This window comes from Polyodon spathula, chromosome 16 (assembly GCF_017654505.1).
Source record: "Polyodon spathula isolate WHYD16114869_AA chromosome 16, ASM1765450v1, whole genome shotgun sequence".
Classification (NCBI taxonomy): domain Eukaryota; kingdom Metazoa; phylum Chordata; class Actinopteri; order Acipenseriformes; family Polyodontidae; genus Polyodon; species Polyodon spathula.
The window spans coordinates 11391501-11414899 of NC_054549.1; the positions used below are offsets into that span (position 1 = coordinate 11391501).

Consider the following 23399-nt stretch of genomic DNA (forward strand, 5'->3'; position numbering starts at 1 on the left):
GAACGGCTTATGATTTTTTTTTTCTGCTTGAGACAATAAAAGGGTTTTCTCCTGATCGTCCGGATCATTTCATTTCAGCTTGGTTACTTTAATTGGACTTTTACAACCTACTCATGCAAATCAGGCAGCCAAAACTGCTCTGTCTGCCTTTTGAAAAGTCTTTCTAGGAATAGCAAAGCCGGATAAAGGTCTTGGTTTCTTGAATCATTGATCCTTCAAGAAAAATGATTTAAAAAAATCATTAGTTAACATGATTAAGCTTGTGTAGCCATAGTAATAGAATGCCCTTTGAGCCTATACTATATAATCACAGCAAAAACGTATCTTCTCTCCCAATCTCGAGGAGACAAGAGTGACTTTAAATCAATCAATTCAAAAAAAGCAGCCAGCTGTAAAATTCAATGAAAAAAAAAGGAATGTAAATCTGCTACTCAAAGCTCTGCTTTAAAACTTTCTCAGATAGATACTCTTCATTTTCTAAGCGGTCTTTTATGACACCATGAAATCAACCTTAATGCCTTCACACCTTGTGCCGAGGAATAACCTGCTATAACTTTATCAGTGTGTGACACTAATACTCTGCACCATGTTGTGTTCAGGGAGCTATAAGAGTTTGTCTTTTTAACAGCTACACTGACTCATTTTTAGATGCATGTCGCTTCCAGATGGTGTATAAAACTTCAGACTTATTTTGTCTAACAACATAATAAGAGCTTGAAGATAAAGCTTATATGCCACCACATTTTCACCTGAGACTCAGTTGCACTAGCACTATTTTTTACCAAACCATGAACTTATAGTTCTATTTAACAACAATGCCCTCTAAGCCCGGACAGTGAAACACAATGGTAGCATCTAATATCAGGTATGGACAAGGCAAGTAGAACTGAAGCATGCTAGCAAGTGGAATCTCAGCCAGAGCCCATTGCTTGGACAGTGAATAACAAGCTTGCTCCTCTCAGTTAAAACAAGTCCAGGAGTGAAGCCCTTGTTACGCACCAGAGCTCTCCATCTGAGCTGGGTGTAATGCCCTGTAATCCAATCAATCCACCGTTAATCTAGAGTCTTCCTCACTATGGGTTCTGACCTGTCACTGTGTGGCACTTAGAAAGAAAAGGAAAAGGAATCATTACCAGTAATTGGATATGAGGGGGAATTAATACTGGCTTAACCACGAAAAGATGCATTGCACCTAAAACCTTGCAATGTTTTTTCATAACTACAATGCTGGCAGGCTGCTGATAAACCGATGGTATAATGAAACTTGACAACTGCTCATTATTCACGTTAATGTTTTTCTTTTTAAAGAAAGACATCTTTTTTTTTTTTTTGCACGTCAATTATTTGAACAAGATTTCGCTTATGACAAGGCATTTCAGTGTAATGCTGGTGCTGCCATCTGCAATTATAGTTAAAACAAGTCCTGTGTCTAAAAGAGATTGCTCAATAAACAATGCAAGGTATATGTTTCTGTAGATTTTGACTGACTCCCTTAGTTTGTCACTGCTTAATCTGTTTTGCATATTCATTACTCAGTAGCCCTGAATTGTGCTGTGGTTTGAATAAAATACAAAGTAAAAAGGAAGTAACATCTGGCATACACCAGAGGAAATGAGGCAACGGTTCGGGCAGCACTGAACAGCACTACAGGGCACAATCAGAACGCTATGCTGAAACAAGCATTAGACTGACATTCCTAACTCCACTGCAGATGCGAGCACTCGGAACAACAAGACAATGCTGACACCCAGCCGTGACCAGACTAGCAGAACCAGCCCTAGCAGAATCCTCCAACCACTGAGGGTTAGAAATCCTCTGTGTTAATTGGAGAGTGTCCCAGCTCCCGGACGATCAAGCATTGCAAACTTCAACGAACATTGGAGCTTGGTAATGAGTGCTATCACTGAAAGCAATGGGGGTTCAATAATTCTGCAGTTCACATGACACTGAAACCGCATAGACATTGCACCTGTGTTACGTGGAGTCTACGTTTGAGATATGAGTATGCTTTGAGCATGTTGATTAATGTAAAACATAAATATGAATATTTGATATGAAATAACTTGCAGTTTTATTTTTCACTATAATGACTATAGGCTTACGTTTACTGTATTAAACCAGTATATCATTTTAGTGGTGCGCTCAATGCATGAGACATTTTAGAAGCTGTTTTACAATGTCTAATTAAAGCACAAAGTGGTCGAACACTGTCACACATGAGAGCCTTTTGTTTCTATATCACCGATTACAGAGCGGAAAGTGAAATTTTCACACCCATTGGTTTTCATGCAGGGAGGTATATAAAGGACAGAAACACAATGTGAATGTGCTTTAAGAAACGGGCACACTACTGCAACTAGAGAGAGAATAATTGAATTCCTCAATTGTGAATTCTGGCCTCAGGCTGCTTCTCTGCACCGATGTGCAGCTTGGCTCTGGAGGTAATGCTTTCAGAGACCACATCTGCAGCCCTCAAGCTGTTGTCATTGGAAAAAAATAAAAAATAACATCCACAAATTTTAATACCTTAATGAAAGAAGCCTGCCATGCCCACGGCTTTTACAGTAAACAAAAGAAATGCATGTTTTAAACTGTTGTATAATCCACAGCACAGAGTCTTTAAAAGACTGATTGCAAGAATATATAATGAGATGCTGCTCAACCTCTGGGTATACAGGTGTCTAAAGACATTAATAATTAGTCACAGTTGCTGTAGTAGCATATGTTACCTGCCAAGGTTATACTTAAAAGTACAATAGTATTGTAACAAGAGACAATTTTCAATGCAGCGCCTGAATTCATAAACAGGAGTAAAGACGTCAGACTTGACATGCTCAGAGTCTGTGTGAGACGTTTAAGAAACAGGTTAGGTTTTGCCCCCCATACTTTTACTAGGCTTCATGTAAATGCACAATAATTACAGGCACTTAATGTAAAGTGTTACCAAGATTTCACTCAACACAGTGGACAGTGAAAGAGAAGCTAACTAGCAGATTTAAAGCTTCATCGCCTGTTCATCTGAAGAGTGGTATTTGGGAAAAGGAAAAATGTTACTCCAGTTGGAAGTTAGATAAAGAACCATCACCACCTTCAACACTGCCGACTAGAGTAGAGAGCGGTAGTAATTACTGGGGCATAATTAACATCATGTAGTTATATAACCCAGAGCTGCTCTGAGGTCCCCTGTGGCTGTGATAACCTCTGGAGAACCAAGCATCGCTGTGCAGCTGATTGTAGAAAATGGGTTAACTTTCCCTGAATGCTCGTTACACAATACTGCAGTCCTTTGGAGTTCAGTATGGTGTGTGTGTGCATCATCACTATGAGCATTACAAGCAAAGAAGCATTCGCAGCACCCTGACACACGTTCTGTTCTAGGGTGTGTTTAAAATACAACTTGCATTCAAGGTTTTTCTTTTTTTTTACAGGATCATCTTCCTTAAACCCAGCACTGTTTACAATCTCGTTATTTATTTATTGATTGTTTTTGTTTTTTTGCAGAAGTTTCTTCTGTGAGTTTGAAAGAAGGAAAATCTACTGCAGAAACGTCAACACCAGGTCTGTGTACTAAATAATGAACAAGCCAGACCCTTGCACAAACCCTTAGCTGTTCATCTGCTTCATTATTTATAGTGAAGCCCTGTCCAACTATGCCTGGCAGTCCTTTATTATAATAAAATGAAGCAGGTTTGCTTGGGTGAAAGTCATAAACCTATAGCACAGTGATACATGTGGGACTTTAACATCTTCCAGCAGCAGAGAACAATATACACATCCTGCTGATTGAAGCTTCTCCAAGCTACTAGAATGCAAGTGCCGACCTTCAGTTACAAAAAAACCCAACAAAAATGACAATTTAGTCGACATTTCATTATCAGTCCTGTATCAGAAATCACCTAATCACAGTAGGTTCCAATGCATTGTGTGGGTCAGAACCTCAAACCGACACTAAAACCTGCAGACCCACGCCAAGTAGACAAACGCCTCGGCTAGTGCCTTCTGCAGCATGCAGCGCAGAGGGCCACAGCATTGTACAAGTGATGCTACTGCAATGGAACAGTGCTGCATGTGGTCAGACTGAGGGGAGAAAAACATCTGCTGTCAGTCCTAGCATCAAAGTACTCCATGACATTTCAATCCCGACACTAGACTGACCTTTCACCACAGTGGCTTAAACCCAGTACAAAGGGAGACAAGAGAGGAAAAAACCACTCTGACATAACCGCAGTGAAAAGGTCACCCAAGACAGGATTGGACTGGGCAGCATCAGGCATGTCTCAAAGTGTGATCAGATTGGAGGGAAATGGTAAAGGTTTCACATGTGAAAAGCAGGAGAGAGCAGAAAAACAGATCTATAAGCCAGGGTTGATAGATTGGTGAGAACAAATGTTTAATTCCTTTTGCAACGTTCAGATTGACGAGTGGATAGTAGAGCACTTTGGTCTGACAGATCAAGGACAACTCTCCCAAATTTACTGTAAAGATACAGGTTGCAACTTGTCTAAAATCAGCAGGAGAATTTGTGACTCAAACTAAACCGCATCATCAAATGTCTTCAGTTTTAGCCACAGACAGGACTTAATATTATAAAATCAATAGCCAAACACAGTCGTGGTTTAGTTTAAGTCAATATTTCTGTCGAGAAGTCTCACTTTGGCAGACTTAATGCTGGGTTGATAGTGTATCAATTGTGTAGGTTCATAAAACATAATTCAATTCAATGCCATTCCCACTATTCCTCTCGTTGTCGGGTGATTTAACTTTTAATTTCAATCACATTTTCATTACTGGAGCAGCGCTGCACAAAAATGACAAGGGAACTTAAACAGGGTAGGAAATTGATTTGGCAGATGCTGTGCAAATGCAATATGATTCATATTCATAATCCTGGATAGGCACTGTGGAAAAGAAACTTCTTAAAAGATACAGAGTATTAAGATAATTAATTAAAAATACATTATTCGCTTCCCTGACAAAGGTTTACACCGTATTTGTGCATCGTATTTTTTGCAATTTTCCCATGCCTTTCCCATGGTTATAAAATGCATTTCCCATAGTTTATCCTTGTTTGCCATGTTCATTAATATATTTCATCATTCCTCACTATTCTTTTACCATGCTTACCTACGCATTACCATGCTTTCAATATGCATTATTACACTTTGCTATTATTAAGGTAAACTTTTATAAATGCTTTGTTTAGATTAGTTGAAGCAAAGCAAGACTCTTGTTTGCTTTCCCCAAGTGCCCGAATGATGAAAATGAATAATTAGATGCAGCAACATTTCCTGCTATGATAGGGCAAAGCCTGGTTGGCAACTGTGCCACCTGTAGACAAACTGCACATTCGTTGCTAAGTTGCAGTAAACACAGCTGAGATGACAAAACAGTCGCTGGATGAAGATCATCCACTGGGATCGAGTTCTTCATCAGCCCCGCCTCGGGTTGGCAAGCTCTTGGTTACAAGCCCCCCGAGGTTAAAGCCTGGCACAGAAGAGACAGAACGAAGAAACTGCAGCGATACAACAGGGCAGAGCTTGGGGTCTTGCCTTCGACACAATGCTTGCAATCCTGCAGCATTTGACAGCCGCAGTGCTCCAGAAACTCTCAATCCTGTATTGGTTTGAACGACTGTGAGGACCTGAATGAGGGCTGTTTAATCATTCTAGAACTCCACAGGTTTTAACAGCGGGTGGAAACATCAAGGTCCTTGGTCCATAATCCAGTCAATCAATGTCCATTTCTGAATCCAATTGAGCGCTGCCTTTAAGTACTGAACAGCTGAACCCCAACTGTTTAGAGCAGCAAAAAAGTCGCCTGGCAATAAAAAAAATCTAGATATAGAATACCCTATGTAGTTGAGCCAACATAAAATTCTAAATAAATTAATCTTAACTGTTATTTTTCTGCAATTGGGCGTGTGTCGACAATTGTGCCTTTTTTCATTTACCTAATTAACAATTAACAAAGCTGGACAGTTAGATGACTGATTGATAATCTGAAACCACAGGGTATCAATACTAACAGGTATCACTGCAGAGTGGGCATGCTGCTTGGGCTTTTGAAGAACAGCCGATGTACGAATAGATCCACGCAGCTTTTTAAAAATCCAGAACGAGCTAGTATATTGCCTGCATTTGTCCCAACCATATATCTTTTTTTTATTAAATCTCCATTATCTGGGGCTTACTGTAATGTAAAGCAAATGCATTGGACAGTTGTGGTTATACATCACTGCTGATAAAACAATACTGACAAGAATTCAGGTTGTGAAATAATGAGTTCACATTTAACAGTGTAGCTTCAAACAGGAGACCAAGGAAAAGCTTCCCTTCATTACTTAAAATTCCCTCTTATTATCAAGTTTGTGACAATTCCCACCCCCTCAGATGAGCCCACATGGGACTCCCTCTATGAATGTAACAGCTGCTCCAGTTTCTGCAGTTAAAGGGACGGTGCTCATTTTTTGTTCCGTCAAAATGAACGATCGCAAGCTGAGACAAGACATGCATGCAGCGGCGCTGCTGTCTGTGTGGAAGACGGTAAACGCGGATTAAGGAATGTGCTTCTGTGATACAATCCTGAACAGCTTTAGCTTTGAGTCTCGCAGCGGGGTCGCTGGCTCTGCCCACATCTCTCTCGCTCTTTCCTTCAGGAGTGTATCCGCTCGGAAAAGGGAGTCAAGCACCCATTCCTCACGCTCGGCTATCTATGATCAAGACTAGAAAGAAAATGATAAACGTTTTCAGCATACAGGAGAGCAAGCATGTTTAGGGCACTGGAACAATGCTACCCGGATGATGATAAACCCTTCACTTTCTCTTTTCTCGTCTTGTTTTTTAATGCATAAGTCACCAGAACATATGTTCAAATTGCAATAGAGCAAATATTCATATTTTACAGGTAAGACACATGACTTAGGCAACAATATAAACATATTACCTCAATATTGAAATGAAAAAGAACATCATGAAGACCAACACAGCAGCCTTCTGTGACACATAACTTTCTTCATTTGTCACAGAATTTGGTTACATCGCATTCAGAAAAGCGATGTTCAGTATAAAATCAGCAGATTGTATGCTTTTAGAAGTGAAGGTCTGCGCTATATTGGGAACATAATGTATACAAGTGATGGTTTGGACTAAAATGCAAATGGTGAGCCGCTGTGTAAAATCCTGGTTACTTTGCATGGGAGATAACCTTCACCTTACCCATGACTGAGAGTGTGATAGCACCAGGCCTCCCCACTCTGGATAAACAGCTGCTATACAGGAATTCATTGAACATGATGAAGCTACGCAGTATAAAGTTTATGTTCTAGGAGTAAGATTAAGGGCTGGATTCTTATTTTTTAATACCTCAGTTGCTTTGATTTATACACAATTACATTGTAATTAATGTTAAATTGGCTGAATTCTCCATTCGCCACAAGCAGATTGTTTTCAGCAAGGAGAAACGCACCTATTAAAGACACCAAATGAGATAAAAGCAAGGCTTTTAAATGAAGTGTTAAGCTGGTTATTTCTCATTTTGCATGTTTAATTGGTGTTTTTTCCATAAAGAAAAAAATGAGCTAATGACGATTTGGAATAAATTGCTTTGAGAATTTAGCCTAATATGTGCACTGAGTACAAAGATAAGAAGATTGAGAAGAGATTCTCATTTCCAAAGAAGATCTGGTCAACAGACAAACATCACAGCAGCACAAAGCAAACAAAACAAACAAACAAACAAACAAACAAATAAATAAACAAATAAATAACACATTGACAAGTACATACACAGGCATCAGATAAGAATGAATTCAGGTTCTGATGAAAAACATCCTCTGAAACAAAACTCTACTTTGAATTAGATTTATTATAAATGCATCTCACATCAATATAAATATAGAAGTGAACAACTGAAACTTTTTTTTTCTGAAAATAATTTTATCCACTAAGCTGCCTATAAATCCTATGGATAATTTTCACACATAAAATCAGTATCTGTCCATATGCTTAATAGGGGCTCATTATAACACAGTGTATTCATGCAATCAGTGAATTCCAGGGAGTGCAGGAAATACTGAAGGACTCCCAAGCTTTTCAATGAAATCTCTGCTGGATGATACATGACAGACAGACAGGCAATAGGACGGACAGATGGATAGGGCTCTGCTAAATACAGCAGTTCATTTAATCATTTTTATATGATTTATATAACGAATGAACGCACTCATAATGCAGTCTGTAAGGGGGAATTTTAAATGCCATTTCTTCTGCTCAGGCCGTGCACTGCAGCAGGGTCATCTTCCTGTAATTGCATTACAAACTCATTCCATTCACATGGATTCCACTTTGACCAGCATGTCCTCATTTAAAAACCTTAGATGCAGCTGAAAACTGTCAAAATTGCCCGATAAAGGAATGGAATCAAAGCCTAGCTATGGTGTCTTTAAGAGTTAATTTGGTAGAATCCTCTCACACAGAATTGAGGCAATGTCAGGTCTGGGGTTCACTCAGTTATTTGAGTAGATTCATACATCCTGAGCAGCTATAAAAAGCTTATTTGCATTACTGCTGTTATACTAAAATTATACTACATTACTAAAGCTGGCAATCACTGTCAAAAATGTACTAGAACCAAGTTTTTATGGACAGAGCTGGAGTACTGCTCTCAATATACTAACCACTTGACTCCTTTCCTAGTAGTTGATTGATCCCAGAATTCCATCCAATCATCTCTTAAAGGATTCAAAGCATTGAGCAGCAACAACATGCCCTGGTTACCCTCACCACTCTGTTTCAAGAAGTGTCTACTGCCCTCTCTCCTAATTTCCAAATACGTCTCCTAGTGTGCTTAACAATATTAGTCTATATTTTACAGTTAGGTTGCTGCAGTGGCAGTGAATTGTACTGCCCATGCTCTTTGGCACTGCGAATGCTTAATACAATGCCAGCTGGATCCCTGTACCCACCAGGGCCCTTCCGCTCCAGCTGCAACCTTTAATTGGCACCTGGTACATACAAAAAAGCTCAGAACACAGAACAGTGTTTGTGCCACATTTTGGCTTTGCGTGGCACAGCTTTGCATAATGAAACAGTCTGTTACCAAGTTGGAAAACCGCTTATGTTTTGAAACCACTAACCTAAAACCATTTCATTAAAGGTATATGCCAACACAATTAGCTTATTACTCATATCAGCGGTCCGGGCTGCATTTATTACCCACATCAAACCTACCAGAACGAAGCAATGTAGGCCAATGCCTGCAGTCTGATGTTTGGTGAAATACAGAATACACATACATCAGGTACAAAAGGTTAGGCTTGTTTGGAAGATTTTGGAGTCATAAAGACACACATGAACCCAAAACCTTGTGCATGGCAACCCAGGGCTTTAACCACCGAGCCACCCAGCACCTATAGAACTGGCCTTCTCACAGCATGTTCTGCCGGTCTCATTTACTTTGAATCTTGGTGGCTTATCTCCAATATAAAGCAAAGCCTGACCAATTCAGGAAACAACAGCAGTGGATGTACTTTCAGTTGGATGAAATAACTGCAGGCAGATGTGCTTAGAAGCACTTTAATTGCATTGTAACTTCAGTTGCAATGGTCTAGCGCTGCTGTGCAATTAGAATGCTCTATCACTATTCCTGTATTCCAGTAAGATCCAGTTTAATGTACTTTTGCTGCAGTTAAACTGCACTGCGGCTTGTTTTTTTTTTTTAATATAGGTCAAGGTTTGTTCTTTGCAGTACATCCTTTTGTTTTTCCAGCATTTGGGGAGCATGACGAAAATGAAGTCCTCTTTGGCATGCGAAGGAATTGGAATTGATATTGTGGAGGCATAATTATTGGTGTGATTGTTCAGCTGTTTTCATTTGAAGCCAATTTAATTGGCTAACGAGTGACATCAATTTAAGTCATTTGTTGCCACTGTGAGAAGCTCATTTCAACAGAATAGTGATGATTGCAATTTTGGTCAACGGTGTGTTGGGATTGATTAAAAGGGTATTGGAATTGGGAATTGATTTAAAAAAGGAATTGGAAATGGAACTGATATAAAGGAATTGACAACAACCCTGTTAGGGATAATAGGATCATTACCCTTTTTGCTTCACTACAGATACATGTAGATGCGAGCCCTCACGGGTTCTCCAGATGCTTTATCCATGCAAACTTCATTATACATCTGTCCTTTGAGTAAGTGCTTTTTCTATAAACGCTGTCCATTCAAAGTAGTGCTGAAACTCCACTCAGACACAGTCTTGAGCAATACGAAACTAATTTTCTTCTGTTCTTTGTAACCCTGCTGTCGTATTTAAACTGAGTAATGTTACCATTGTAATCAGTGCCATTAAACACACAAGCAGTAAAAGGCACTAACGCATTGCAATGCACTGCCTTCAGTAATCAGCACAGACAAATAGCACACTAAATCCTTTGGAGGACAGAAGTGTACAACCTAACCCTAGAACATCCATCCCTTGTCATGTCTTTATTGGACTGGTGAAAGCACTGGCTAGTTTGGGATCTGTTTTAGTTCGGCAGCTTTATAGAACTCCCAGGGCAACGCTAACCAATGATTTATAATGGGTGCATGAAAGAGCCAGCAAGATGAAACACCCATCGGTAACCGTAGAAGCAGCAATATCGATCAGATTTGGGCTCAATAATAACGTAGCCCTGCACATGACCAGTGCAGGATCTGTACTATACTGCATTTGCTCTCTGTCTTTACAGTGACAGTACTATTGAGATAGTGGCACCAAGGGAAACAGTAGCACAAGGTTTTTGATAAGTTTTATTGTACCATTATCTTGTGCTTTTATGCTTTAACTAAAAGTGCAATCCTGCTGTAATGCTACAAAAAACCAGCACTCATTGCTGTTTTAACAGCTGTGTTACCCTTTATTGATGTCTTTAAATGCTACAAACTAACCAATTAACACAGGCATTCAAAATAAACCCACAATCATAAAAGACAGCAGTGCACGAAATAAGACAGCGACATCATTACAGTGATTGAATTTGACGCCACGGCAGTGCAAGCATACAGTGTATCTGGATGGACAACAGGGTTACTGGTTATAGTTGACTTTATTAATAATGCAAGGGTATCGTTCAACTAATTACACTTACAGACTTGGATTAAAATGCAATTCCATATACATAGTTTAAATGAACTAATTATTGATTTATAATAAATTGCACCCCTGTTTTCAGTAACAACATTTTTCAAACATATAAACTGCAATCCTTTTTTAAGGAAAGAATTGGTAAAGAAAACATGCTAGAATCTGTGGCACAAATGTCACACTGTATAATCCAGCTGTTTAGTCTTCCCATAAAATCGCCTGCAGGCATTTCAAAGGAATATAATAAATGCCAAACGATACACATCATTAACTCACACCCCGGGAGTAAAGACACTCTAAATTGTCAAGTTTATTGTCTTCAAGCAGAATGCCTGAAAAGTGTGTTATTGATTCAATCCCCATTCTCTCTTGCCTGGTATCATCTCTGTTACTGATACAGCTCTAGAATCATTCACTATTTCAATAAATTCCAATCCTATCAATACAAGAGGCTCGCCGGACAAAACCCATTGTGTGATGATTTATTAACTTTCAAACCACGGGGGCAGTGACAAGCTCTTATAAGCTTTAAGCACACTGACATGAATATAATTGTATAGAAACATAAATAAATGTGCTCAATATTACAGATATCTATCTTTAAGTTTAAATGCATGTAAGCATACATATTTGTTATAGCAAACAGCAACTGCATTAAAAAGACTTTCTGATTTCATTATTAGTTAAACCGACATTTAAAAAAAAAAACTCTGACACAGCTTCACAATCCTATATTCAAAATCTGGGAACAGTTTAGAAAAAAAGTATCCTATGAACTTTGTAACTCTCCATGCACATCAACGCTACTGCATTTACACACCAGCTTTCTCTGTACACATCTGTCATGATCTGTACGTTTAGTGCTAAGACCTATTGTTTAAAGCAACAAAAACATACAGGAAGCCAGTTCAAGATGATTAGTTCAACAATAACAAATAAATCTGGTGATCAGCTCTTATGAAAAGGAGAAAGTGTAGAAAAAGGACATACTGTATTTCTGGGGCAGCGCTCCCAAGTCCATGCCTGTCCAGTTGCTGAGCCTGGTATAGCTGAACTGCAGGGAGTGTACACTGGAGTATGTCCTGGTATTATCAGAGAGGGCTGCAGAGGAGAATCTCAGTGCTGCGCTGTCTCTTTCTCTATCACCTCGCCCCCTTATGAGTCTGTGAGTGTGTGTGTGTGTGTGTGTGTGTGACAGAGAGAGCGAGGGAGAGTGTGTTTAAATGTTATTCCATTATTGAGTCACGGGGGAATCATTTGCAAGCTGACAGTATTTTTTTTATGCTCTATTTTTTAACAAAGACTTTCTTCCAATAAAGGCTCCCCAATAAGTGGGGGAGTGGGAAGGAATGTAATGGATTGTAGTGCATACAAAATTAATTTAAAGGCATTTTTAGGTGTAACTGAACTCTAGGAATAAGCATACAGACTTGGCCAAGCATTAGTATTACAATGTCTTTCAAAAACAGCTTTTATGATATTTCTTGAAATATTTTTTGCATTTAATATTCTGGTACTTATGTTAATGTTACTGCGCAGAATAGAATGATTATGTTAAGTGGCTATAAATAGCACAGTAAGATGCAAGGCTTTTATTAAAAAGGAAATCGACACTTCTAGATAAATCTGATTATTGTACTTTGAAAATCACAGCCGACACAGTACTAGAAAAGAGGAAAGGTGTCGCTTATGTTCCGATTGACTGCATTATTATTCCACACATTATAAAATCAGATTACAACAACGAAAAACAAACAGCATTACAGTGCAGCTTGGTGCAATCTACATTAGCCCACACAAGATCCACACCGTTATTTCAAGCAGAGGAGTTTTAAAAATCCCGTTCGTGGGTTTCTATCATTGACTTCGCAAGACAACTTTATGTTAACATTAGCATTTCCTTGCAGTCTCTGTTCGTGACCTTATAATTAATTCCCCCAAGACAACAGCTTTACTGTCTCCCCTCTGAGAAGAATCAGGTGTAATTAAAATGTGCCTTAAGCAGGAATATACAGATTTGTAGCTGCAGTTTTTTGCATTTTAATGCAAGCAGAGTTTAACCTTTTAAAAGGGGACATTTGTTCATTCGTTCATGTCACACACTGAGCTTTTGACATTCCACTGCAGTGTACACAAGGAGCAATGTTGGGGTGTATTCAGCTGACCTGAACACAATTACACATCTAAACACCGTTTCAAAACAAAATTAGGTCCATACAGATCCTTTTTAGTTTTCAAGACAAAAAAAGACACTGACACTTAGAGATCTTGCATTTCTTAACCCCTTAAAGTACACTTAGTATTACAACATCCAGCCACATGGTGGCACTGTGCGCTACATAACGTGCAGTGCAGCCATCAAATTTACCTTTACAATTTCAAGGTCAAAGTAAATAAGGAGAAATACAAGAACGGATCCTACTGAAACCTCACTGTTCTTATAGAGAATCCTATTCCTTAGAGGTAAAGTGAACCAAGAGCTAAAAAAAGACAGATCGCCCCGGAGATAGAATAAATAAGCAGTCCACAGGAGGGGGGGGGATAAAGTGCAACCCCTGCCTGCAAATGTGCTACTTTCTATAAACTAGCAATGCATGGCTTCCGCATGACTTGCACAGACAGTACCTGCAGTGTCACATTGCCTCTGCCCTCCTCCTCCTTCCCTTAGCTGCCCCACACTGGCCAAGCTACTGCTCTTGAAGCAGCTGCTGCAGTTCACATTGCAGGAGCCTCACTCCCAGGTCAGCTAGCCTGTATCTGATGAAGTAAATAAACCAGGACTCTGTGGAATCCAACAATTACATAAAAGAGGTTTAAACACATCTTCTTCTGAAAGAAAATAACAAAACAAATAAAAACACATTAAAATTCTAAAACAAATCCCAAACAACTGAAGGCTATTTATGTCTGGTTTGGTCACTTTACTGGGTGCGTGTCTCTTTTCTGACATTTGTTTTGTGCCCACCACGACGATCTGTAGTAAACAGCTTTGAGACGCTATCCCTCTGAATATCTGGTATTCTTCCTGATCACTGAGACTTCAGCTGGGCTGGGGTTTGTTAGGATGAGAGTTAGTTTTGACATAGCTGTTACGAGGGTTGCTCACAATAATTAACTCATGATAATATATGAAGTGATGGCTGTTGACAGCTGGATGCGTTATTTTAGCATTGTGTGAGAACTCATAGCCCTGGAAGGAGAAAGTAAGAACAGCATCAATCTGACACTCCTTCAGACTGAAGAAAAAAACAAACACAACCTATCAGCCCAGGATTCACAGCCAATGCAAATAATGTACCCAACAGCATTTCAGTGTGAAAAACATCCCCCGTGATAATGATAGCTCTGGGGCCCCTTTGCTTATTTGACTGTAATCCTATAAAACGCTTGAGGATTATGTGAAAATGAGATTCATGAAAGACAGACTTGAACAGGTCACAATCCCTTGATGAGCTACAGAAAATGGGTTTGTATCTCATAAGAGTTATTTTACAAAAGGCACAAGTTGTGTTCGAGATTCCCGAGCAGAGCTAAATACGAGGCAATTGACTATTATCCATAAAAAGCTATGTCTCACCCACTGATTAGTTTTCTGCATTCCAAGTAATGACACTCACCAGCCAGGCTATTATCCCTCGATCATCCATTTCGTGACCATGTCATCAAATACTGTATTGCGTAACTAAAGTAAGCGACTGGGATATTTTCAAAAATATGAATGTTTTCTTTCAAATCCCCCTCCTTAAAATTGTTTTATTTCTAATGGAATTATTGCATAGTGCACAGCGCCACCAGGTGGCCAACATTGCAATTACTAATGGAATAATAATGGAATTTTGGGATCCTAAGACAAATAAATGCAGCATGGATCCTAAAAGGAAAGCTATATATACTTACTCAGAATGTTTGAGTAATATTGATATATTCTTTGACAATGGAAGCCATTAAATATCATCTATACTGCACTGGTCTTTTTCACGATCAATGAGCAGTGCGGTGGTGTGAATAGCCTGTCATAATAATCAATTTCCATCATGAAATCATAAAATGCCCGCAGCTTTCCACAAAATGTTATATTTTTTCCAATGTGGCTAATCCAGTGATCTGCAAACTTTTCTAAATAACACTGAGACGAGGTAGCATCTATAAAGCAGTAAACCATGTCCTTTATATTAGCCCAGTTATTGAAGTGAACAATTTTCTGTTAAAAAAAACCCCAAAAAAACACGTTATTTTAAATTCGCCATTGGTGAACCAGTCACCATATTTTAAGAGGAATCACTAAAAATACAGGCGGCGACATGTCTTCCTCACTTTTTCGATTAAATTTTATTAAACAACGTAGCTCATAGTTTGTCCGGATTTAGCCCCACAGCACTTCCCGTTTCCTTTTTATATTACGCACAAAATAATTTTTCTCGCTGTTTAATGGCTGATTTGCAGCCAGATTGACAGCTCTTCAGTCCAGTTGGGGTTCTGAATCTTCCCCCTATTTCTCAGAGATAACAGATGTCATATATCAGCTTAGCTCTTATCACCACCTGTCAGATTAAAACATGCATCTGAACTGTCCAGAGGTTTGACAGTCAGCCTGTCCTCTGAGGGATCTCATGCGGTTACCCTGTACTCATCATTCCTGGCGATAGCTCCCACAGGAGCCAGGGGATATCATAAATACCGGAAACTAAAGATCCAAACCAGGATGAAACAGTTTCAAACACAGTCAGATAGTTCAAAGTCAATGTGATAGCAGCTTAGAGAGATCCAGATGGTCCTGTGTGATCTGTGATCCGAGTACCGTCAAAGAACGCTGGAATACTGTAACACATTTTCCAGCTAAAATCAGATTTGGGAAGCAATCACGGACCGGATGACCAGTGGTCAGCTTTACTAGCAAAGTGGGGTAAAGCAGGGTAGGCACAGTAAACTCATGGTAAAGCACGGGTAAGCATAGTAAATCACAGATGGACATGTGAAGGCATTGTATAAACCAAGGTTAACAGCATGGTAAACCTGTTGCATAAGCATAGAAACAGTGGTAAACTATTATAAGGGCTTCTCCATAGCGACCATCACTGCCATTTAGTTCCTGGTGCCCACAAATGTAACATCGACTGAAAAAAACCAAACCCAGAGACCTACTTTAAACCAGCACTGGTACACAACAGTTTGGACCAACTGTCTTTATTAATAAAATTGCGCAGAGCACATTGCCACCAGTACTGTGTACTGTACTTCTGCATTCACTGCTCTGTAGAGAGCTAAATATGTCTTTTATTAGCTGGCAGTCTGCTGCGGAACACAGCACAAATTTGTGCACCAGCACAATGAAGCTATCTGGAGCGTGCTTCCATTCCTCTTCGGTAGTGTGAGGTGCAGGGATGCTATTTTCACCATGGACTGTGCTGCTCAGATGGCAAGCTCCATGCAAACTGTGTCTGCTCATGCATTATACAGGACCTACACTGTCTCTGGAGCGCGTCCAGACTCCCAACCCCTTTAATGCAATTATTCTTCAAGGGAAATAACGTCTGCTTATACTGTTTGCTTGCTTGTTATGTATGCATTTTATTACACGTTAACTCAATCACAAACCCTCTCTGAAACAGTCGAGACTACAAACTCAATTGAATTAATGAGAATGGAATTTAACGAGACGTGGCTCCACAAGCCTGAAACTGCTTCATGAGGCATTGTTCTTTCTCAGTCGTTTTAGATAGCAATTGCGCCCTCTAGTGGTTTTGCATTCACGTATCTATCTATTTATTTATGTGTTTATTTAAACTACTCAACAGTATTCAAAAGAAAAATAACATTGCTCTGTGAGCAGATTCATTGGAGCATGGCTTCAAGGCATCTGATATAATCCCATGGAGGCTCTTCAATGTATTTAATCCCTTATAATCCTGATGTTATCTGTGAAACCGACAACTTTCTCTGCAGGGCCTCGAAACTGAACTGCATTATTCAAAAGAAACACACACGATTATTTCACTGCCCAAACCCCATATACAGATTTACATTTGAATCTTATTTTTTGTATCAGAATTCCCTGGAACGTACAAGCCACATACCCGTGATGTACTTTTCTCTACATAAAATGGCATCATCTATAAATCATTTTTGTTCCCTGCTTGTTTATCGAATGAGCTCCCTGAGCCAGTCCCAGCATGCTGAAGATTCCCATCACAGAACAGAATGACTGTATGTTCCGTGGCGGAATGATTGAAAATACAAGGATTCCAAATGTTTACATTCTTCCCACCGGACTTGATTCTCTTAGCTCTGTGTCCAGACATGTAGGTGACTTCAGATCTCTATGAAAAGGAGGGCAGATAACAGATTGCCTCCTGCTAAGCACTACAGCAACAGGGAGGAGGCTGGGCGTGAAGGACGACCCTGCACACCATGAGAAGAGCTTTTTATCATTTCAGAGCAAATTACCATAGGCTTTAGAGAAGGGGTCTCCATCCCTGGTCCTGGAGAGCCCCTATCCAGCAGGCTTTCTAGGTGTCTTTACATCATCAGTAGCTAAAGATCTGGAACACCTGTTAATCTTGACTAATTAGGCCAATAATTGGTTCAATTAAGTAACAGAGATTGGTTGAAACAAAAACCAGCAGCCACAGAAGCTCTCCAGGAGCAGGGTTGGAGACCCCTGCTTTAGAGGAATAAATGTACTATGCAATTAAAATACCACTTCAGATTCTACAGTAAAAAAAAATCACAAACTGTATATATTTAATAAATTGTATAATCACTAAATGCAGACTATAATTGGCCCAGTTACCCAAAAGTTTTATTTTGTTTTGTTTTTTCAAGCCAATTTTGTAAATATAATACAGTTTTGTGCTTACTGGGAATACAAAAGTCATGTGTATAATGTCTCAAAATACTCTTTAAATAACAATTAACTTCACAGAAAAACACTTTGAAATAAATTGTACCATGTGGGTAGGACCCGGTGTTTTATATAAATGACTGTAGGGTCTCTTTCATACTTCACTCAAGGGAAATGATATTTTATAAATACATGCATTGTATCTCAATACAACAAACAGTTCAGTCAACATTAAAGTCAATAACACTTCAATAAAACTCACCAAACTGGAATGCTGCTGAAGCCTGGAAAACCTGGCTGCCTCATCATCACTCAGACAAATAATTACCGATAACTGCCTCTCTTGTAAGCAGCAGAACAGATGTTTTGCTTAATAAATGCATGGGAACCACAATGAGTAATTAGTTCATGTGTTGTGGTCTGTTTATCTCTCCAGCTATGCCATTATACAAGCTACTCTTCAAAAGGAGGGCAGGGAGGTCAGTACTCACTATGATGACAGTCAGCAACCTACATTTTGGAGGCTGGTACTGTCATTCTCCGTGTGCTTGCGTCGTGTGCCATTTGATTATGAGGGATTCTGTTAAATCCGTCCAAATTGAAACCAAAAGATAAAAAATAAGACTTATTTTTTAGTTTCCATGGGCAGTTTTTTAGCCCAGTTTAAGATATCTCATACAGCAGCTTTGTGCCTCAGCTGGTGAAGTATTGGCACAACATACACTATTACTGTGGTCTGCTGCTTTGTTACTTTTAAATCAATCTAACAATCAGACCATCTGCGTTCCAAAATTACCATCACCCATCCCTGACACCTGCTTGCCAAAACATCTTGATAATAACTGGCAGCAGTTTTGAGTTTTATTTTCATGTTTGCCTTGTAGCTACTGTGTCTTGTATAGCCTATGATCTGATGGCTTACTTATCAGCTAAATAAAACAACAAATACACAGGCAGGATTACAAACTTCCTCTCGATGTTGAGCGAAGCCCTTCAAGTCATTACTGGCTCAAAATGAAATGGTGATCAGCTTTGTGTTATTTTAAAGAACAGCAATACAATCTCGTTCTTGGCCTTGACAAGAACACAGCAGGCCCGAATGTGTTTTACAAGCCTACCTGCCATTCCTCTTTGTTAAGAGTCGCCTGTCCTAAACCACCCGCTAATCTTAATACACATACACTTCTCACTAACCCTCAACAACCCACCTTAACCTGTTCAGCAAAGCCATGCAGAAAAACAACCCAAAGATCAATGACATCATTTTGTGTCTCGTTCCAACACCAATCTTTGACTATGTAATGTTAGCTTAGGTAAGGTTTAGGGGTGATGCTTGTAATTGCCTTTAAGAACCATTTATCAGCAGGTATTAAATAAATCAATTCATTAATCTTTTGATTTCAAAACCAGAAAAGCTGTCCTTCCCTCACCTTTACAACACAGTATTTGAATACCTGCTGATCAATACTACTTAAAGGCAATTCAGGGTCTGCAAAACCACCCATGTGTCTTACACTGAAAAAGGCACAACAATATTAAGCAAGTAAATTATTATGCCTGCTTAAATCTCCACAAGGGAAATTGACAGTGGTTGTCAGGCAGAACCAGCAGAGCTTTTAATAGTGATTAATTGCAGAGCTGTCATGAAAATGAGAATCCAAATACAAAATCAAGAGGTGCCCTTATACCTAAGAATGCAGACTTCTATTATTAGAAAAACAAAAAGTTGGGCACTCATTGGTAATCTGTGCATATTGGCAGTGTTAATTAACTTATTCTCAATAGCCCTTTTATTTGTTGGTATAGGGTAACACTTTACATTAAGTGTCTCTAATTACTGTGTATTTACATAGTCGCCACTTAGTAAATACGTGTGTACTTACTATGTTTCGTATGAAACACTAAAACTGCAACAGGAGCCAGCATGTGCAATACAATCCTCATCTCTCTGAAAATGAAAGTTTCCTTTCTGAAGAAGCTGAGATTGTATTAAAAACAGCTGAGGCAATGGTCCCAGTGTTTAATTAGCTCATTTCAAGCACTGCTAGTTACTGTTCCAATCTCTTTCTGTGTTTGGTCTCTGCGCTTTTGTAAACAATCTGCTTGGGAGTGATGGGGGGAAAGCACACAACACACCGGTGCGAAGAGGCTGGTCCGAGGTCTCAAGAAGCTACAATGTTAAATGAGAAACAATGCCGTCTTCACATTGACTGGGGAGACGAAAGCTGACTCAAGGATGACCTTATATGTTTGTAGACAGATAATTACTCAGCGCAGATCTATAGAATTTTAGGTGGGTTTCAGTAGAATTCTAAGGTAAGGTCTATACATGTTAAAACGATTATGGTAGAATTGAATTTATTTAATCATTTTTCTACAGGCTGTGGAAAGCGGAAGTTCGACAGTACACTACCTTATAAACAACTGAAATGCTAAAAAAAAACAAAAAAAAAACAAGTAAATACAAATGTGACTTTTCGGGTACAGAAAATACCAAATCACTTTGAACAGATTTTTTTTTTTTTTTGCCAAATTGAACATAACCCAGGATTTAAGCAGAATGAGTTTATCTTCAAACTAGGAACTTTGGAAACTCTTGGAATGAACATTCTATTCTGACACACTCGTGACATCATCCACAGGGCTCCTGAAAACAATAACAGGTGTATTGCACTGTGTTTCCTTTTCTTTCCACACAGCTACAGAAGGGCTTTTGTCGAAACGCCCCAAGATAAATTATATTTTAAATCATTCATACCATTTGTGTACATCCCCAAAAAAAAAACTTTTATAAACATTCATATTGATAGTTATCTTCACCTCTCCCAGAAAAGTAAAAGGCCCTCCAACTTAGCTGCTAACCACTGTATGCATTGTGGGTAATTTAATAAGAGCGAAATGCCTTTTCAAGCTCTGAACTCCCACAAAGCAAGAAAACCACAATGCAGGGGTTTGTGAAAGAGCCAGCATGTATGAACAATAGCGCACACAAGGAGCGAAGGTGAGCGGAGTTAATCAACACTGATGACTGATAGCCTGACAGCTCCTATTAAGCACAAGCATCCTGTGTACTTCACATATAATGACATCCTCGCTTCCATCATCATATGAAACAAAGTCTATAAAAACAGTGCAAACAGTATTTTCCCAGTTTCATTGTAAACGGTGCTCTTTGCTAGAAGGCAGGGGCAGGCTCTTAAGAAAGCGAATGTAAAACTTCTGAGAAACTCAATCAAGCAGACAAATGTCTCAGCTGTCTTCAGTGTACTGTGTTCTTCAGCCAAAACTTTTTAATCTACTTGACTTGAGTTTCTGATCAGTTTTACATTAGGTTTCTGACTGAGTGTTTTGAAGTTGTGGAATATTTCTGAATAAGGCTACCTTGTTTATAATAATAATCTTTATATAGCGCCTTTCATAGTGGACAACCAGAACAAAGCGTTTTACAAGATGCGAGACTAAAGTGAGTGAACTATGCATCAGCTGCAGAGTCACTCACAACAACGTCTCACCTGAAAGACGGAGCACAAGGAGGTTAAGTGACTTGCTCAGGGTCATACAATGAGTCAGTGGACTGAGCTGAGATTTGAACCAGGGACCTACTGGTTAAAAGCCTGTTTCTTTAACCACTGGACCACACAGCCTCCTATTGGTTGGGGGCTGTTACTGACTGGCAAGGGTTAACTAGGGTATTCAAACTTAACAGCTAGTAAGTCATCCAATAACAGAATGAGCTAAAGCCGTTTATAAAGCCAGAGAGAGTTTGTGGGAACAGAAGCACTGTGCTAGGTCAGTTTTCTTCTTCACAGGACTCTTCAGTGTTTTCACAGATAGCAGTTGCACTTACCCACAGCAATGAGGTTTGCAGATAGAAAGGACTTGCAGCGGTGCAAGCTGGTGGGCTTTGAGATTCCAGGCTCCCTCCAAGGTTCCGACTTTAGCTTTGCTGAGCTCCCAGACATCATCCTGAACCCAATCTAGGATATTCCTGTGGGAAGAATCCAGGCAGAGAGATGTCGTAGAAGTTGGAGCCCTTTCTGAGCGTTACAGGACTCCCCAAAATTATTTTGTTAAGGTACCGATTCCTCAGTTGGGTTTTGTTTTCCAATAAAGAGGTTTCGCAGTAGCTCAAAGTCGAACAAAAAATTCCCTTTCTCGGACTGTCAGTTTCCTTCAGATATTAAACTTTGTCTGTGTTTGTAGAAATAGACAAAAGCTCTTTTTTGTTGCTCGCAGTTCAAGTTTATTTCTCAAAGGACATGTACCTCACCCAGTGCTTCAACAGCCTCATTATAACACCCTGTTATTTTTAATATCTCATTAACAAAACAATAATAATAAGTTGATGTTATACTGATACAGAATCAGTCATGCTTGTTTTTATTTCCAGTGCAGGGTGAATGTTCTCCTTGACAGCCTCAAACAAATGAGTGGGTTCAGGGTTCAGTGGAAATTGGAAGGAAGGAGAGCTGTTAAGTGGCTGCTTTTCTTCGTGTCCCGTCCTTGATCATGTTGGCAATGCTTTGAAAGCCATGAAGAGAGAGCAGCGGAGTTCTGCTGGGCCTGCAGCCAACGTCAATGGAAGCCAGGGAGCCTGTCTGACTGGGAAGCCCACATAGCACACCTGTGTTTTGGAAGCAGAAAAGGTATACGTTAGGGCAGGTGAAACAAAAAAAGCTTCTAGTTTTTTTTTACCTTATTTGCAGGCCAACTTTGCTGTATCAGACCCAAGTCTCCCCTGACGTGTCATGCAGTGACCTGAAAGCTAGTCTCATGAAACCAAGTTCCAAGCCACAAAGTGGCTTCGTGTTCACTCAGCTTTAGAACTGCTATTGAATTTCCTATTGAAAGCCACAGCGTGCATTGGGACAACCTCTAGCAAAACAGGATCTTGTCTCACATGCCTAACTGTGTATCTCAGCTGTATGATTGCTGGCCAGGAAATGATCTGCTTTACTTTACCTAACACAACCCTGTTCAGTGACTGACAGAGCTTCTACGTCAGCGGATTGCGATTGCATATCACTGGTCTATTCAGTAAGGACAAATTAAATGAAGGATTTACACTAACTTGCGCAGGCATGTTCCAATGGGGGCACTTTCAACATTATCATAATTCTCTTAGTCACTAATTTCTTGGTATTGAAAGACACTACTCAGGTGGCAGGGCTTTTGTGAAAGCTTAGTTTAGCAGTTTGGACAACAGCCATGATAATGCAGAATGATACACAGTAGCAATACCTTGCTTGATTTTTTTTGTATTAATTTGTACAAACCATAAAATAATGAGTGTTTACAGCTGTCTTCCATTTTAAAAGTCAAAGGAGGTGTATAAAGAATTGACATCTTTCCCTGGCTTCCACATGGCACGATAAAGGTATTTGCATGTGCGAAGAGATATTAGTTACTTTGTAAATACATGTGCACTTAC

The 23399-nt window shown here is 39.5% G+C and overlaps 1 protein-coding gene across 7 annotated transcripts in view; it reads right to left on the reverse strand.

Moving 5' to 3' along the window:
* Positions 1 to 23399, reverse strand: part of LOC121328627 (1-phosphatidylinositol 4,5-bisphosphate phosphodiesterase eta-2-like) — a 113159-nt gene that overhangs the window by 80433 nt on the left and 9327 nt on the right. For all 7 annotated transcript variants that reach the window (XM_041273478.1, XM_041273479.1, XM_041273482.1 and 4 more), the window contains exon 2: positions 21816 to 22592. In XM_041273478.1, coding sequence (XP_041129412.1) covers positions 21816 to 21933 — 118 coding nt within the window. In that variant the 5' untranslated portion in view covers positions 21934 to 22592. The remainder of the gene's footprint in view (positions 1 to 21815; positions 22593 to 23399) is intronic.